We start from the raw sequence: 17,732 nt of genomic DNA, 5'->3' as shown, positions 1-17,732 counted from the left end.
ATAATTCACGGGTAAAAGAGAAAAGTCTCCAAAAAAATATATTCTTAACTGAAAATACAATATACCAAAATTTGTGGGATGCAGTTACAACAAAACTTAAGAAAATCTAAATGTCATTTTAAAAAAGAAGACAGATCTAAAATCAATGATCTAAGCTTCCACCTAAATGTCAATAAAAAGGCAAAATAAACCAAAAGTAAGCACAAAGACGTAAACATAAAAACCCAGAAATCAATGAAATTGAAAAGAGAAAAATCAACAGAGAAAATTCAATGAAACCAAAAGTTCGTTCCTTGAAAAGGTCGATAAAATTGATAAACCACTAGCCAGTCTTAGAGAGACAGAGAGAGAGCACTGCCACTATCAGGGGTTAGAAAGGAATTATATCAGACCCCAGATCCTGCAGGCATTTAAAGCATAAGGGAGCACTACACACAACTCTACAAATACAACTGGCCTCATTCACAAATGACACCACTGTCTACCAAAAAATCCCAAGGACCTGTTAAAAAAACTGCTGCAACTAATAAGTGCTTCAGCAAGGTTACAGGATACAAGGTCAACACACAAAAATCAATCACATTTCTGTATACTAGCAATGCACAATTGAAAACCAAAGCATTTTAAAATATATCATTTACAATAATCTTCCTCCAAAAGATATAAATCTAACAAAACCTGCACAGGATCTATATGCTGAGAGCTAAAAAACTCTGATGAAAGAAATAAAAGACAGCCTAAATAAATCAAGAGACGTACCATATTCATGAATTAAAAGCCTCAATATAATAAAGAAAGCAATCCTAAAAAAACTGATCTGCAGATTTAATGCAATTCCAACCAATTCCAGCAGGATTTTTTTTTTGGTAAATGCAAACAAGCTGATTATAAAGTTTATATTGAAAGGCAAAGGAGCTAGAATAGCTAGAAATATTTTTGACAAAGAAGAATAAATTTGAAAGAATCACAATACCTATTTAGAGACTTACTGTAAATCTACAGTAACCAAAACAGTACAGTATTGGCAAAGGGCTAAAAATACAGATCAAAAGAATCCAGAAACAGATCCACATAAATACGGTCAATAAATTATGGAGCTATAAACCACATATCTTACAATTCACCCATTAAAAGTGTATAATTTAGTCGTGTCTAGTACAGACACTCCCATTTACCACTGCAACAAAAAGAAAATACCTAGGAATAAACCTTTCTAAGGAGACAAAAGATCTGTATGCAGAAAACTATAAGACACTGATGAAAAAAATTAAAGATGACACAAACAGATGGAGAGATATACCATGTTCTTGGATTGGAAGAATCAACATAGTGAAAATGACTATACCATCCAAAGCAATCTACAGATTCAACGCAATCCCTATCAAAACACCAATGGAATTTTTCACAGAACTCGAACAAAAAAACTGCACAATTTGTATGGAAATACAAAAGACCCCGAATAGCCAAAGCAATCTTGAGAAAGAAAAACGGAGCTGGAGGAATCAGGATCCCAGACTTCAGACTATACTACAAAGCTACAGTAATCAAGACAGTATGGTACTGGCACAAAAAAACAGAAATATAGATCAATGGAACAGAATAGAAAGCCCAGAGATACACCCATGCACATATGGTCACCTTATCTTTGATAAAGGAGGCAAGAGTATACAATGGAGAAAAGACAGCCTCTTCCAGCTGGGAAAACTGGACAGCTACATGTAAAAGAATGAAATTAGAACACTTCCTAACACCATACACAAAAATAAACTCAAAATGGATTAAAGACCTAAATGTAAGGCCAGACACTATAAAACTCTTAGAGGAAAACATAGGCAGAACGCTCTATGACATAAATCACAGCAAGACCTTTTTTGACCCACCTCCTAGAGAAATGGAAATAAAAACAAAAATAAACAAATGGGACCTAAGGAAACTTAAAAGCTTTTGCACAGCAAAGGAAACCATAAACAAGATGAAAAGACAACACTCAGAATGGAAGAAAATATTTTCAAAGGAAGCAACTGACAAAGGATTAATCTCCAAAATATACAAGCAACTCATGCAGTTCAATATCAAAAAAACAACAACCTAATCCAAAAATGAGCAGAAGAACTAAATAGACATTTCTCCAAAGAAGATATACAGATTGCCAACAAACACATGAAAAGATGCTCAACATCACTAATCATTAGAGAAATGCAAATCAAAACTACAATGAGGTATCACCTCACACCGGTCAGAATGGCCATCATCAACAAATCTACAAACAATAAATGCTGGAGAGGGTATGGAGAAAAGGGAACCCTCTGCACTGTCGGTGGGAATGTAAATTGATACAGCCACTATGGAGAACAGCATGGAGGTTCCTTAAAAATTAAAAATAGAACTACCATATGACCCAGCAATCCCACTACTGGGCATATATCCTGAGAAAGCCATAATTCAAAAAGAGTCATGTACTACAATGTTCACTGCAGCACTATTTACAATAGCCAGGACATGGAAGTGTCCATTGACAGATGAATGGCTAAAGAAGATGTAGCCCATATATACGATGGAATATTACTCAGCCATGAAAAGAAATGAAATTGAGTTATTTGTAGTGAGGTGGATGGACCTAGAGTCTGTCATAGAGAGTGAAGTAAGTCAGAAAGAGAAAAACAAATACTGTATGCTAACACATATATATGGAATCTAAAAGAAAAAAAGGTCCTGATGAACCTAGGGGCAGGACAGGAATAAACATGGAGACGTAGAGAATGGACTTGAGGACATGGGGAGGGGGAAGGGTAAGCCGGGACAAAGTGAGAGAGTAACATTGACATATATACACTACCAAATGTAAAACAGATAGCTAGTGGGAAGCAGCTGCATAGCACAGGGAGATCTGCTCACTGCTTTGCTACCACCTAGGGGGTGGGATAAGGAGGGTCAGAGGAAGAAGCAAGAGGGAGGGAATATGGGGATATACATACAGCTGATTCACTCTGTTATACAGCAGAAACTAACACAACACCGTAAAGCAATTATAGTCCAGTAAAGATGTTAAAGAAAAAAAATGGTTAAAGTGTAAGTTTTGTTATGTATATTTTACCACAATTTTTAAAAAATAAAAGCTACCTCAGGAAGAAAAGTTCAAAGAGACACAAAACATCAAGGCCAGAAAACAAAAGCAACTCAGGAAAAAAGTGACAGCAACAAGGATTACAAGTGGATATTGTATGTGGATATATCTACACATATTGGGTTGGCCAAAAGTTCATTTGGGTTTTTCCATAAGATGGTATGGCAAAAACGGAACGAAATTTTTGGCCAACCCAATACATTATATGTAGATATTGGGACACATTCAGCAAGTAGTTAGGACAGAAGAAGTGTGATTAGGCCAGTTACTTTCACCCATATAATCCAAGGCAACGAAGGGAGAGTTATAGCGTAACGGTAAGTACGTTTCCTCAAATATTAAAATAAACACTGTACAGTTATTCTGAATTTAAAAAAAATAACCACTGGAACATCATTTATTTAGAGCTTTAAGCTGACAGAAGCAGCAGAGACCATTTAACCAAAGCTATGAATTGGGCTTTACTTTATTCTGAACATTTTAGGACATCTTTGGGGGAGTTTTAAGTAAAATGGGTTTTCCCACATAAGCCATTATTGCTCATAAGTAGGTGAAAATGTATTTGCATTTCCCAGGAGTATGTTTTAATTTTACACATCTTCCCTTCTGTAGCAGACCCAGGCTTAGCCAAGTACCCTTGTATATACTATATAAATAGCTGTAAATACAGTGTAAATAGTTGCTGGAGCACAGCAAATTCAAGTTTTGCTTTTTGGAACTTTCTGGAATCTTTCCCCTGAATATTTTCAGCCCATGGTTGGTTGAATTCATAAATACAGACGGCTGACTGTACCTAGTTATTTCTGACTTTACCATTATGTGTTCATTGACCCTTGTACTAGTAGTTAATCCTAGATTATTTACTCATTTATAAAATGGAAAAACTCTTTTCCTCTTCCCCCATCAAAGAAATCCCTTCAGGATTTAGATCTATTTAAAGTTAGTTAAATAGATCTAAATTAGCAGATGTAAGCTATTATATATAGAATGGATAAACAACAAGGTCCTACTGTATAGCACAGAGAACTATATTCAATATCCTGTGATGAACCATAATGGAAAAGAATATTAACAACAGGTAAATAAATATATGTATAACTGAATCACTTTACTGTACAGCAGAAATTAACACAACAGTGTGAACAGCTATACTTCAATTAAAAAAACATTAAGTTAATTAAGCTTATTATGGTTTACCAATTATCTGGAAGTCAATTACTATCAAAATTACACACTGATTTCTTTGGCTCTTACTTGTAGTATAATGAGAGATGCAGGAGCATCAATGGGAACTTACATTCTGCAGATGAGAACATAAAACGTGTACACAACTGCTTGGAAAAACAATTTTCCATTATCTTAAAAGCTGAATATGTACATACTCTAAGAACCGGTCACTTTAGCCCCAGGGGCACGCATGTGCCCTGGAGAGACACAGGCCTAGAAGAGACACGTAGACAAGTGTTCAAGGCAGCACTGTACACAATAGCAGCAGACGAAATGCAATCCAGTGTCCAGCAATAGAAGAACGCATAACTGTGGTGTCATCACACAACGGAAGGTAACACAACGGGGAAAATGCGGAAGTGTGAGAAAGGACATGCATGCACGGATGACTCTTAGAAACCTGCTAAGTGAGGAAGTTGCAGAAGGCTTCTTACAGTAAAGTAACATTTTTATAAAGCTCAAAAGCAGGAAAATGAGACAATATATTGCTGAGGAGCATCGATGTATGTGGTAAAACCATTTTTTAAGTGCATGGAAGTGATACAGATAAAAGTCAAAATAAGGAGGCAAAAGGCAAGGATTGAGGAGTCATAGGTAAACTCCTTCTTAGCAACAAATGCCGTGGTGGTGCGTTCGTGGGTGTTTATTCAATTATTTTGCATCATAATTACATATAACCATCACACGTTCTTGTGTGTATCAAATATCACAGTTTTCCAAAAGGTACCCGTAACCCAGTCCTGCACTTGAAGGCACTGAGTCTAGTGCTTTCAACAGTCAAGACATGTCAAATGAACCCAAATTTATGCCCTTAAAGGAGTTAAAAGTCTTATAAAAAGTTACTGTTACGTGTACAGCATTCGGTTCTGCTACCATTACCAAAAATACCAGAACTTGGAAACAAGCTTTAATATTTCACAAGCCTATATTAAAACCTAAACTTTCGTATTATCCTCAGGTTTAACCTAATACCAATGCTTCTCTAGAATACTCTTTTCTAAATAGAAAATTTCTAAAGTTCCAAATGAAACTGGTCAGAAAGATTGGGAATCAAGGCTTACCCATCGATATTCTCATATCTGATGTCCATGGGTTTTCAACTACTGTTTTATATAAATCTTAGTTTAAGGAACGAAGAAAGTGCTCAATGCTTCCATCTACCACCACTGTACTTCCTGGATGAAGTATTTTCTACTTAGAGGTGCTGAGGGATGAACATATTTAAAAACAAATCATTATAAAATTATTGCTATTCTCATGCTTTACTTTCTGCAACATCCAGCAGCACAGTGGCAATTAGAAATGGATCTTGGCTTAAAACGTATGAACTAGGGATCATTTTCAGTAGTCTGGAAATCAATGAGAGCCCGTTGGAGGAAAAAAAAAAAGCAAAAGCAAATGAAATCACATTCTAAAATCAACAGCGAGCAACAAATGTAAACATGAAAATGTCAGCTCGGTGAGGGCAGTCTGCTACTTTGCCTCTGCATCCCCAGCACTAGCAGGAGATACTCAGTAAATATCTGGTGAATGCACGAAGTTAAAAGGTCAGGAATTTCCTCTCATTCTGAGTACCAACGATATATCCAGCAAAACACCAACAGAAACCAATGATCCTCACCATCTTGGGTACCGGAACCTTTCAACAAGCAAGTGTGCAGTAACTTCAACAGCAACTGCAGGCATCTGTCAGTTTTCAGCAAGGGCATGTAGGCATTTGTACCAAACTTCACAAGGGCATCCAGGAGAGGATCTAAGAATATCCTTAATACATTCTGTGTCCTCCGCTTTTCACTAGACATTAAAAGACACGCCCAAATCAAGCATTTCAAAAGCATAAAGAAACTGTTTTCCATCTACAGTCGTGGAACTGGTTAGCTAATGCTTCCATTGGACAGAATTACTATTAGGGATGATCCAAACACCTAGAACCTATTAGGATGGACCTTTCTGTTTGTGCTTTTTCAGTGAGTTCAGCGAGTCACTGGAGAAGAAAGCACAGGGAGCAACAGAACTCTGTGCTCAACTCGGGGCACAGTATGAATGAAATCCTATATCCAATTTACTGGCAAATTAAAATGCTGAGACCTCGCTTCCATATTTCAAAAAAACCAAAAAACAAAACAAATCCATGCCAGCCAAGGAAATGAGACATGTTAACGAAAATATATATAAAGCACTAAAGATTCGTGAAAAACCTGTTATCACTAACTTTAGTACTAAAACTTTGTCTAGAAAAGAGATTTGACGTTAATCAATAATCAAATTAATTGTATTATCATGCAAATACGTACACTACCTAATGAAGCTGCTTACTGCAACAATTATAATCTGGTGACACGTTTCTCACGTTTCTCAAAATACAAATGAGATTGTTTTATCTTTATTACCTTTTAAAAAAATAACACATTTTACAAAAGGGTAAAATCCAGTAAATGTCTTTACCTAATCTTATGCTAGGACCTTACAACCCATTCTTCTAATATTCTCATACAAGACCTGTGATTCGTGTATACAGTTTTTTTTTTTTTTGACCTTCTCTAGTTTAAACCTCTAATCCTATGAACTTATTGTTAATTTTAAACATTTTTAAAGTATACTGCCAATGTTCTAGTTCCTTCCTTGAATACACTGTGATCAATTCCATACCCATCATTGAAAAGTCTGAATATGTACCATAAATCTGATTAGCCTTTTTTAAAGAAAGTTTTCTTTTCAAGTTTAGAAACGCTTACCTATACTGACTCTTCATTCCTTCCACATCTATGGCCAGCAAGACCATCACAGCAACAAGCTTGGCTTCAAGCCAATCAGGCATACAGCAGTCTTCTCCTCCTTAAATAACAATAGTTAAGGTTTGCAAAGCATTATCAAAATCCTTCCAGGATGATGTTTCAAAAATAACACAGCTAAATGATTATGTTTTATCCATATTAGAGAAACACAGCTGAGAAGAAATATAGCAGAACACCCCACAGCATGGCTCACTGTTACATACTTAACTGTGAACACAAAATCATCTCTGCATGCCGACTACATGCCATGCACTGGCCTCAGTGCTGCAGACACAATGGTTCCTGTCCTCACGATACTTACAGTGCAGGAGAAAAGAGCATTCATCAAAGAATATGCAGAGAAATGTAAAATGACAACTGTAGTGAGTGCTCTAAGTGGTGCAGTGTATACTGGGAAGTAGGACAAAGTCACTCTGAAGCGATGACAGTTGAGCTGGGTATAAAAAGCTGGGAAAGAATGAGGTAGGTGAAGGGAGACATGACCTTTCCAGGCAGAAGGAAGTACATGTCAAGGGCCTCCAGCAGGGGAGAGCACACCATATTCCAGGAAAGGGCTGAGGTAAACCATAGGAGGGAGCACCAAAGATGAGGTTACAGGACCAGGCGGGAGAGACCAGGGACTTCGTAGGCATGTAACGGGTTTCTGTCTTCATCCCAAAGGCAAGAGGAAGACACTAAAGGTCAAAGTGAATGTGTATAAAGAAGTGGAGGAGACATTTGTTAGATCAAAGTTTGTATTTTAAAAAGATTTCTCTAGGTACAATGTGGAAAAGAGATTTTAGAGGAAGCAAGAGCAGGTGCAAGGTGACCGGTTAAGAGGCAATTCTGGCATCTCAGTTGAGAGGTGAGAGTTCCCTGAAATGGAAACAGAAAGGGGATGGACTGGATACAGACACAAAGGCTTTGCTTCTTAGAACTGTGTTCAAACCCCAGTCCTACTGTTTGTTAGCTGTGGGAGTCTGGGACAGACGAATGTTCTCTCCGAAAGCTTAGGTCATCTTCTATGAAATCAAACTAAATAAACCTATGACTTTCCTTGGGTTTATTATAAAAATTAAATAATATATGCAGAGTTCCTAGAACAACTTTTGGAAGACAGAACTTGGTTAAGTGATAAAATTATTTTCCTATCACTGAAAGCCAGTTAAAGTAAAATAAATCATAGATAGAACATTTCATTTTCATTCTATTGTAAGATAATACTCTTCATCTCAACTCCCAAGAAAAATTAGTTAAGGGATCTAGTTTTCCAGCCCAGCGGTTCAGATACTTAAAACATATTTTTAAATATTCTAATAAATTTGGGGAGTAATTTAATATACTTTGATACAAATTAGAATAGTACAGAAGACAGACAATACTAAAAACATACTTGTATGGAGGGCAACTTAGTTTAAAAATGCAACAAAAGGATAAACTTTATTCTTTAAAATGTTATAAATATCATTTAGTTATCAGTAAGAAATCTGTATTTTTTAGAAAATCTAAAAGTTGGTGCTCTCCAAAATAGGTTAAGTTTACAGGTGTTTATAAAAGTGAATTATTGAAACTTGTTCTCTGAAACATTTTTACTCACATTAGCTTCATATCCCACATTTACATATAAAAACTCATTAATGAAGACTAAAATGAAATCAAATACCAATTCAGTATTCAGTTGCCTATAATTTCTAGCAATCACATAATCAGATACTTTTTGACCTTGTAGGAGGCAGGGCTCAGGTAGGGGTGCTATTTGAGAATGAAATGTTTCCAATCACAATGCCACTTTTTGAAGTCCTAAACAATTTTTCACTTTGGATACTGAAAGGGAAGGTTATAAATCAGAAGTTTAGTGGATTTTTAATGATTTCTGATTTCAAGGAGAGCCACAGGACCAGGCTGGTAACATTAGAGTGCCTGACCCAGTGGAGGACACTCCTGCAGCGATTTCTGCCAAGTCCTCTACCACCACACTAGGGAAATCCAGGCTACAGAACAGTGGGTCGCAAACCTCAGCATGTATTAGAGGTCCCCCAGAGGGCTTGTTAAAACCCAGAGGGTAAGCCCTACACTCAGAGTTTCTGATTCAGCAGGTGTGGGATAGAGTTTGAGAATTCACATTTCTAAAATGTTTCCAGGTGATGCTGCCTGTCTGGAAATCCTTCTCGGAGAACGACTGGCAGAGAATCCTTTATACACTCTCCCCCCTTTATCTCTCTGAGGCTAGAAAAGTGAAAGTAAGCAACAATGGTCTTAAAGAAACAAAAGGTCACTGGCTATCTTCAATCACCTTAATTTACCCCTAAATTATCACTCAAATCTTGCTACCACGAATTCTAAAAACTGAGTGTAATTCTAGAAAATGCAAAGTGATCTATAGTGTCAGAAAGCATACCAGGGTTGGTCTGGGGATGGAGAGGGACAGGTAGAAGTGGGAGACAGGGATTATAATACAAAGAGGTGTGAAAACACTTCGGGGGGTGACGGATGTGTTCATTCTCTTGTTATCCTGACGGTTTCGTGAGCACACACAGAGGTCAAACCCATTACACTGCATAGTTTAAAAATGTGCAATTTAACGTATGCCAATCATACCTCAGTAAAGCTGCTTCTAAAATTGGTTACACCGCTGCAGTATACTACTCTGGGATTATTACATATCTTCAGCTTGGTTACATTTTAAGTAGGCACATCACTTAACTACAGAATCTTTACTCAAAATATCCTTTCTGATGGACTCTCTAAGTATAAATTTCTTCAAATATATTTCACTTTGTGGTTGATCTTAACATTTCCAAGTTTTGACAAGCTTTTACTGCTGCTTCCAAACTATATCTCACTTTCTCTATTTCAGAAAGCCTTCTCTGAAAGCTCGCCAACATTTCTGCTTGTTGATGATGCTGGTTTTGTGTGGTTTTAGTTGTTGTTGCTTTGTTTTGCTATATATCACATATATGGTATGGTACATATATATCTACCTAACATATATCCATCCTTATCTCTTAACCATTCCTACCTGGGGTCCATGCTATAGACAGACAGAAACAGATGGATGCCTACCTACTTTCAGTTCCCTAGATGCAAGTTCATCCAAGCCTTGCATGATACGACTTCTCCCTTTCCACCTTAATTTCTATTCACTCGTTAGCTGTCACCTCATCTGGTGACCTCTCCTGACCCCCACAGGTCTACCTGTTCTGGATCAGTATTGCTCACCCAGGTTCCCCATCCCAGTGCTTATGGCTTTCAGGGCATTGCGCTAAGGTTATCTGCTTACTTATCAACTCCCTTGCTAGATCATGCTCTCTCTGAGGGTGGGGGACATACCTTTTATCTCTGTAACTCCAGTGTCTGGCACTTAGAACTAACATTTGATATATGGTTGCTGAATAATTAGTGTAAAATCTATCTGTACTGACCATGTCAAACCCAAAGAAAAAAGCTACTTCAGGTGTAGGATCTGATTAAAAACATTTGAGCGGATGAGTCTTTATATAAAACCAAATTTGAATGTTATATGTATTTTATGCTCAAAAATTCATTAAATAATGTTTGCTTTGGAATTTATTACCTTGTTCTGAAAACTGGCCAGTAATTGATAACTAAACTAAAATTTTATAAAGGCACTTAGCCAAGGGCATTAAGAGTCAAAAATATCACACACACACACACACACAAACCTCCTTTGCACTTGAGATCAATTTTTTAAAAACTTAAAATAGCATATTATATAAACAGTATATTTTAAGTTCTAGAAATGTTAAGGAAGAAACTCTAAAAATCTTATTTTATCCAATTTTGAATTATTTAATCAGACTTTATGCTGTTATGCACTGAATTATAAGACAAGTTCTACAGATACTTCAGGGAGTTGAATCTACGTTTACTCTAGTAGGGACTAAAATTTATTTACTTTTTTAGGCCTTAGAAAAGGATCTCGCAAGTAACAGTACAGAAAATTTACTAGACAACAGAGAGATAAAACATAAAAGAGAAATGTTCTAAGAAGAACAAACAGATAAACTCATGTATTTTGGAAGGATAATTATCTAATCATTTAAGACCTATTCCATGATCAGATTAGAGAAATCGGGAGATGAAAATGACTTGGTCTGAGACAAAGCTAGGAAATTTAAGACACGTTAAATTCAAAGGTGCAATTTACCCCAATTATCACTAATGACTTTAATGATGAGGAAGCGTTAGAAAGCAGTCTTAACACATTTCCCTAAAGAGGAAGCAAAATTGATCTTTGCTAAGTATCTGGTAAAAAGAAGAAACTAACAAACATAATTTTTCTCTAAAATTACTTTTCATAATCAGTTCACACTAAATGTAATGCTTTGAAAACAAACAAAAGATGAACAGATTTATCTACAAATATTTCCACTACCGAGGCTCCAAAAACACATCTGCAGATCGAGCCAACAAAGATTCAGTACTTGTAGAATAAATTAATAAATGTATTTGTGTCCGAGTCCTACCCAGGCAACTTCTTAAAACATTTAAAATGTTTAAAATCTCAAGTTCTAGAACAAATAAAGTACAAGTTACGAAACAGTATTTGTACATTCTGTTTATTCACATTATTTGGCTGAAATACAAGTCTGACATCCATAAATTGGCATATATTTGGTTAAGCCCGAATCTCGATCTGAAAAACTACTAAAAAGCTCTTTGAAAATGTTTTGGATATATCAGTCCATAAAAATGATTTCAGACTTACCTTCCCAGGCAGGTGACTTAATATACTCTTGGACTAGGTTCTTTACATAAGCATTTAAAGAGGATGTCTCGTGAAGGCCAATGGAGCTACAAGTTAAGGGTCGCCTAAAACAGCTTTCATTAACACGTAGCCAATCACAGAGCTAGAAAAGAAAAGTGATTACTTATTTTAAAAGCTTAACTGAACAAAGGGTTTCTAACTTCCCTAAGCCCATTTTCTTTCCTCCACAATAAACTGAATTTAAATGACTGAACACAACAAAGTAACAGAACATTTATTGTCATGATTGAGTTCCGCAGATAGCTCAGACAGAAAAGTGTTCGTATGTATGTGTGTATATACACATACGTGTGTGTGTGTGTGTGTGTGTGTGTTTTCTAACCTCTTCAAAGAACTTATAAACTTCATTAACAGGCAAGAATTTTTAAAGCACCTAATATAAAATGCACATTTTGATAAGGTGTTCTAACGAACATCTCTACGAAAAATAACTCATTATGCAAAACAAATTACAGTCTTAAATTAAAATTTATTCCAGCTTCATATACTAAAACAAGGATTTATTTATGAGAGAACATAGAATTTGAGATGTAAGTTATAATGAAAGTTCCTACCCTTCTTGCAAGTTTATTTTCTATGATATGTGCATTTTAAAATACAGTTGATGCAAATGTAAGGCCAGGACTTCCCTGGTGGTGCAGGGGTTAAGAATCCACCTGCCAATGTAGGGGACACGGGTTCAATCCCTGGTCTGGGAAGATCCCACATGCTGCAGAGCAACTAAGCCTGTGTGCCACAACTACTGATCCTACACTCTGCACCCTGCAAGCCACAACCAGTGAAGCCCGGGCACCTAGAGCCCATGATCTGCAACAAGAGAAGCCACCGCAATGAGAAGCCCACGCACCACAACAAAGAGTAGCTCCCTCTTGACGCAACTAGAGAAAGCCCACGAGCAGCAACAAAGATCCAACACAACCAAAAACAAACAAACAAAAAGTTAGGTTAAAAAAAAACCCCCCACACACAAATGTAAGGCCAGACACTTTAAAACTCTTAGAGGAAAACATAGGCAGAACACTCTATGACATACATCGCAGCAAGATCCTTTCTGACCCACCTCCTACAGAAATGGAAATAAAAACAAAAATAAACAAATGGGACCAAATGAAACTTAAAAGCTTTTGCACAGCAAAGGAAACCATAAACAAGATGAAAAGACAACTCAGAATAGAAAATATTTGCAAACAAATCAACAGATAAAGGATTAATCTCCAAATTATACAAGCAGCTCATGCAGTTCAATATCAGAAAAACAAACAACCCAATCCAAAAATGGGCAGAAGACCTAAACAGACATTTCTCCAAAGAAGATATACAGACTGCCAACAAACACATGAAAGGATGCTCAACATCACTAATCATTAGAGAAATGCAAATCAAAACTACAATGAGGTATCACCTCACACCCGTGAGAATGGCCATCATCAAAAAATCTACAAACAATAAATGCTGGAGAGCGTGTGGAGAAAAGGGAACCCTCTTGCACTGCTGGTGGGAATGTAAATTGATACAGCCACTATGGAGAACAGTGTGCAGCTTCCTTAAAAATAGAACTACCATATGACCCAGCAATCCCACTACTGGGCATATACCCTGAGAAAACCATAATTCAAAGAGTCATGTACCACCATGTTCATTGCAGCACTATTTACAATAGCCAGGACATGGAAGCAACCTAAGTGTCCATCGAGAGATGAATGGATAAAGAAGATGTGGCACATATATACAATGGAATATTACTCAGCCATAAAAAGAAACGAAATTGAGTTATTTGTAGTGATGGTGGATGGACCCAGGGTCCGTCACAGAGAGTGAAGGAAGTCAGAAAGAGAAAAACAAATACCGTATGCTAACACATATATATGGAATCTAAAAAAAATGGTTCTGATGAACCTAGGGGCAGGACAGGAATAAAGATGCAGATGTAGAGAATGGACTTGAGGACACGGGGAGGGGGAAGGGTAAGCTGGGACGAAGTGAGAGAGTAGCATTGACATATATACACTACCAAATGTAAAATAGATAGCTAGTGGGAAGCAGCCGCATAGCACAGAGAGATCTGCTCAGTGCCTTGTGACCACCTAGAGGGGTGGGATAGGGAGGGTGGGAAGGAGATGCAAGAAGGAGGGTATATACGTATGCATACAGCTGATTCACTTTGTTATACAGCAGAAACTAACACAACATTGTAATGCAATTATACTCCGATAAAGATGTTAAAAAAAAAATACAGTTGATCCTTAACGACACGGGTTTACACTGTGCAGGTCCACTTACATGTGGATTTTTTCAGTAGTAAATACTATGATACTTCATGATCCATGGTTGTACGCGTCCTCAGACGAAGGGCAGTTTCTTAAGAAACCAAACATACTCTTGCCATAAAATCCAGCAACTGTGTTCCTCGGTATTTACTCTAATCAGCTGAAAAGTTATGTCCACACACAAACCTGTGATGTAAATGTTTATACCGACTTTACTCATAACTGCCAGGACTGAAAAGCAAACAAGATGTCCTTCAGTTGGTGAATGGATAAACAACGGCACACCCAGACAAAGGAATATTATTCAGTGCGAAAAAGAAACGTGCTACCAAGCCATGAAAAGACATGGAGGAACCTCAAAGGCATATTATAGCTTATTGAAAGAAGCCAATCTGAAAAGGCTTCGCAACGTATGATTCCAACTGCAGGACGTTCTGGAAACTATGAAGGCAGTGAAATACCTGGGGCTGCCAGGGGTTTGGGGGAGCAAGAGAAGACAGGAATTACTGGGTGAATTGGGGATTTTTCCAGCCTGGAAACTATTCTGTGTGATACTGCAATGGTGGATACATGCCAAAGCCCACAGAATGTACGGCACAAAGAGTGAACCCTAATGTAAATTATGAACAGTAGTTAATAATAATGTATCAGTATTGGCTCATCAGTTGCAACAATGTACCATGTTTAATGCAAGATGCTAATAATAACAGCCACAGGTGTTGGATGCAGAGGGTACCCAGCGGGTATATGGGAACTCTCTGTACTTTCTGTTCATTTTTTTTCTGTAAACTTAAACCAAGCAGCTATCTGATCAAACCAAGGGGAAAAGACAATAGTAGCCGTAGATATTTACACTTAGCATGGGCCAAGCACAGTCTGAAACATGTTTACATGCATTTTTTCATTTAAACCTCACAGCTCACACCAGATATCAAAATAAGTTCCAGGTGGATTAACCACCATTTACAAACTATACATATCGATCCAATGAATAGACCTAATTTGGATACTTGAATAAAACTGACTATTTGAACAAACAAAATGCAAAAGACAAACAGAAAAACACATTTATTGAACATCTGGATAAATTAAACACCGAATATTTGAATCAAGAAATTAATAACATTTTTAAGTGTGAAAAGGGCATATTTCTTAGCAGTATCTTCATCTTTTAGTAGTACATACTTCTAGATGAAATAAGATCTGAAGCAAAAGTCCAACAAAAGGAACTGATTAAATAAATTCTAAAACATTTAATCAACCGAATTTTTAAATATCCCATATTGGGGAACTATTTAGCCAACATGGTATATAATATTCAAATGTAGGTAAAGATGAAAAATAAAATTCAAAACAGTATAATCTTAATTTGTTTAGAAATATCATATGTATTAATATATCATTTAAAATATACATATACACACATATATATATATATAGTGAGAAAGCAAGAGTGAGAATAAATATATCTGAAAAATTAAGAGTTAAACCAAAAAATATGGATTTGATGGTTGGCATTACAGGTGATTTTTACTTGCTTTCCATGGTTCTGTATTTTTCAGATTCCACATAATTAGATGTATTCCACATAAACAGATGTATTAGGCCAAGAAAATAAAACAAAACTCGAATTTTCAAAGGCTCGAATTAGCCCCTTCCTCATTCCCTCTGCCATTACCTTACTCTATGCCCTCATTATTTTAACATAATCCAAGCTGATTTCTCTTGTTTCTCTCCAGGCGTACCTAGCTGGAATTTCTTTCTAAAGGAAATAATCACATCTCTAGCCTCAGTGATCTCTTAGGCACTGGAGAAATACAAAATTTAAAACAAAAAAAGGTTCCTGTCCTCAAAAAATATATAACCTACGGGCTTCCCTGGTGGCGCAGTGGTTGAGAGTCCGCCTGCCGATGCAGGGGACGCGGGTTCGTGCCCCGGTCCGGGAAGATCCCACATGCCGCGGAGCGGCTGGGCCCGTGAGCCATGGCCGCTGAGCCTGCGCGTCCGGAGCCTGTGCTCCGCAACGGGTGAGGCCACAACAGTGAGAGGTCCGCGTACCGCAAAAATAAATAAATAAATATATATATATATATATATATATATATATATAAAAACTAGAGAGGACACAGATTAGGATTCTGGGTAAGAGCTAACAGCAGTATGGATTGAGTCCCATAGTTTAAAATAAAAAGGAGGAGGACACGGACGACTGAAGAACCCGCAGAGAAGGGCAGCCCATGAGACCACAGCAGGACCTCAGGGCGCTGCACACGGGGTGAGCAGAGAGTGCTCAGTGAGAAAGCAGTCATCGCAGGGGAAGGTCTCCACGAGCAGCAGCTGAAGAAGAAGGCAAGACACTTATGGTTTCACGGTGAATGAGATGCAAAAAGTCAGGAAGAATTATGGATTACCTACACGCCAGGCTGGGGAGGCTGAGTAGATGAAAGTGACAAGAACCGACAGAAGACGACAAAGAGGAGGTTTGTGTTACTGGCTTTGAGTCTAACGTCATCATCACTCCCAGGACCATCTCATCCAGAATCGGGATCTGCCCACTAACACTGCCCCCCCAAACTGGTCCTTCTCTATTCCAGATACTTCCTGCCCCCGTTTCTCCACAGGAACCTCAGCAGCGTTACTCGTTACATCCACTCAAAGCAAATAAACAAGTTTTAAAAACCCCTGGTGACAGATAGCAAAGCAATCATATTTTACATAAAAGGCTAGTAACGAATTCAATTAGATAACAATTTTTCACAAAGTTTTCAAAGACCTTATCGTTAAATTATTTTCAGGCTCACCTCTGTCCACAATGAAGTTCCTCGTCCGAAGGACTCCTCTTGTCTCAGTGACATGACAAGAGATGAGACATCAGAGAGGGACACTTTCTCCTGGGGGGGGGGGGGGCAGGGCAGTTTTAAAAAATTACTCATTTAAAAATGTTTGAATCAAACATCACTGAATCAAAATCACTGCAAAAGCAGTCTAGCAGACCACTTACGGTAGAATACTATTAGGTAAATCGAAAGCTACTTTTTAAAAAGAAAACATTATTCAACTTTTAACAGGAAGACATTGACTACAAACATGCAATTATATGCAATTATCTACGACCATTATAGAAAATGAAAGATCACTTCATAAATCTAGTTTCCTTAAAATTGAGGTTGCTATCTTAGAGGTAACACAGTCACAGAGCTAAAAGCAAAAACAGAAACAGCCTATAAGAAATTACTTATTACTTAAAAGTGAATCTGACTTTTCAACGCTGCAAAAATGACCCCGCCTTAAGAAAACCACCCGGGTCTTTTCATTCCCTGAAGGTTGCGCATCTTCAATTAAGATAGCTTGCTCTAAGCCGGGGGTCGGCAAAGCCACTCACTGCCTGTTTTGTAATTAAAGTTTTACTGGAACACAGCCACGCCCATTTATTTATAAACGGTCTATGGCTGCTCTTGAGTAGTTGTGACAGAGACCGTATGACTCAAAAAGCCTAAAATGTATACTAACCCAGCCCTTCACAAAAATGTTTGCTGACCCCTGTTCTCAGC

At 37.4% G+C, this 17,732-nt stretch overlaps 1 protein-coding gene across 9 annotated transcripts in view; it reads right to left on the bottom strand.

Annotated features, from left to right (window-relative positions):
* TARBP1 (TAR (HIV-1) RNA binding protein 1) overlaps nucleotides 1–17,732 on the bottom strand; it is a 61,374-nt gene that overhangs the window by 26,568 nt on the left and 17,074 nt on the right. For all 9 annotated transcript variants that reach the window (XR_009559278.1, XR_009559280.1, XR_009559281.1 and 6 more), the window contains exons 9-12: nucleotides 16,983–17,072; nucleotides 11,855–11,996; nucleotides 7,087–7,186; nucleotides 5,973–6,145 (exon numbers count right to left, since the gene is read on the bottom strand). Coding sequence is in view for 3 of the 9 variants with exons in the window: in XM_060286130.1 (XP_060142113.1) it covers nucleotides 5,973–6,145; nucleotides 7,087–7,186; nucleotides 11,855–11,996; nucleotides 16,983–17,072 (505 nt within the window). In the remaining 6 variants the exon portion in view is untranslated. The remainder of the gene's footprint in view (nucleotides 1–5,972; nucleotides 6,146–7,086; nucleotides 7,187–11,854; nucleotides 11,997–16,982; nucleotides 17,073–17,732) is intronic.

Source organism: Globicephala melas, chromosome 16 (assembly GCF_963455315.2).
Source record: "Globicephala melas chromosome 16, mGloMel1.2, whole genome shotgun sequence".
Lineage (NCBI taxonomy): Eukaryota > Metazoa > Chordata > Mammalia > Artiodactyla > Delphinidae > Globicephala > Globicephala melas.
This window is presented reverse-complemented; position numbering and strand designations above follow the sequence as displayed.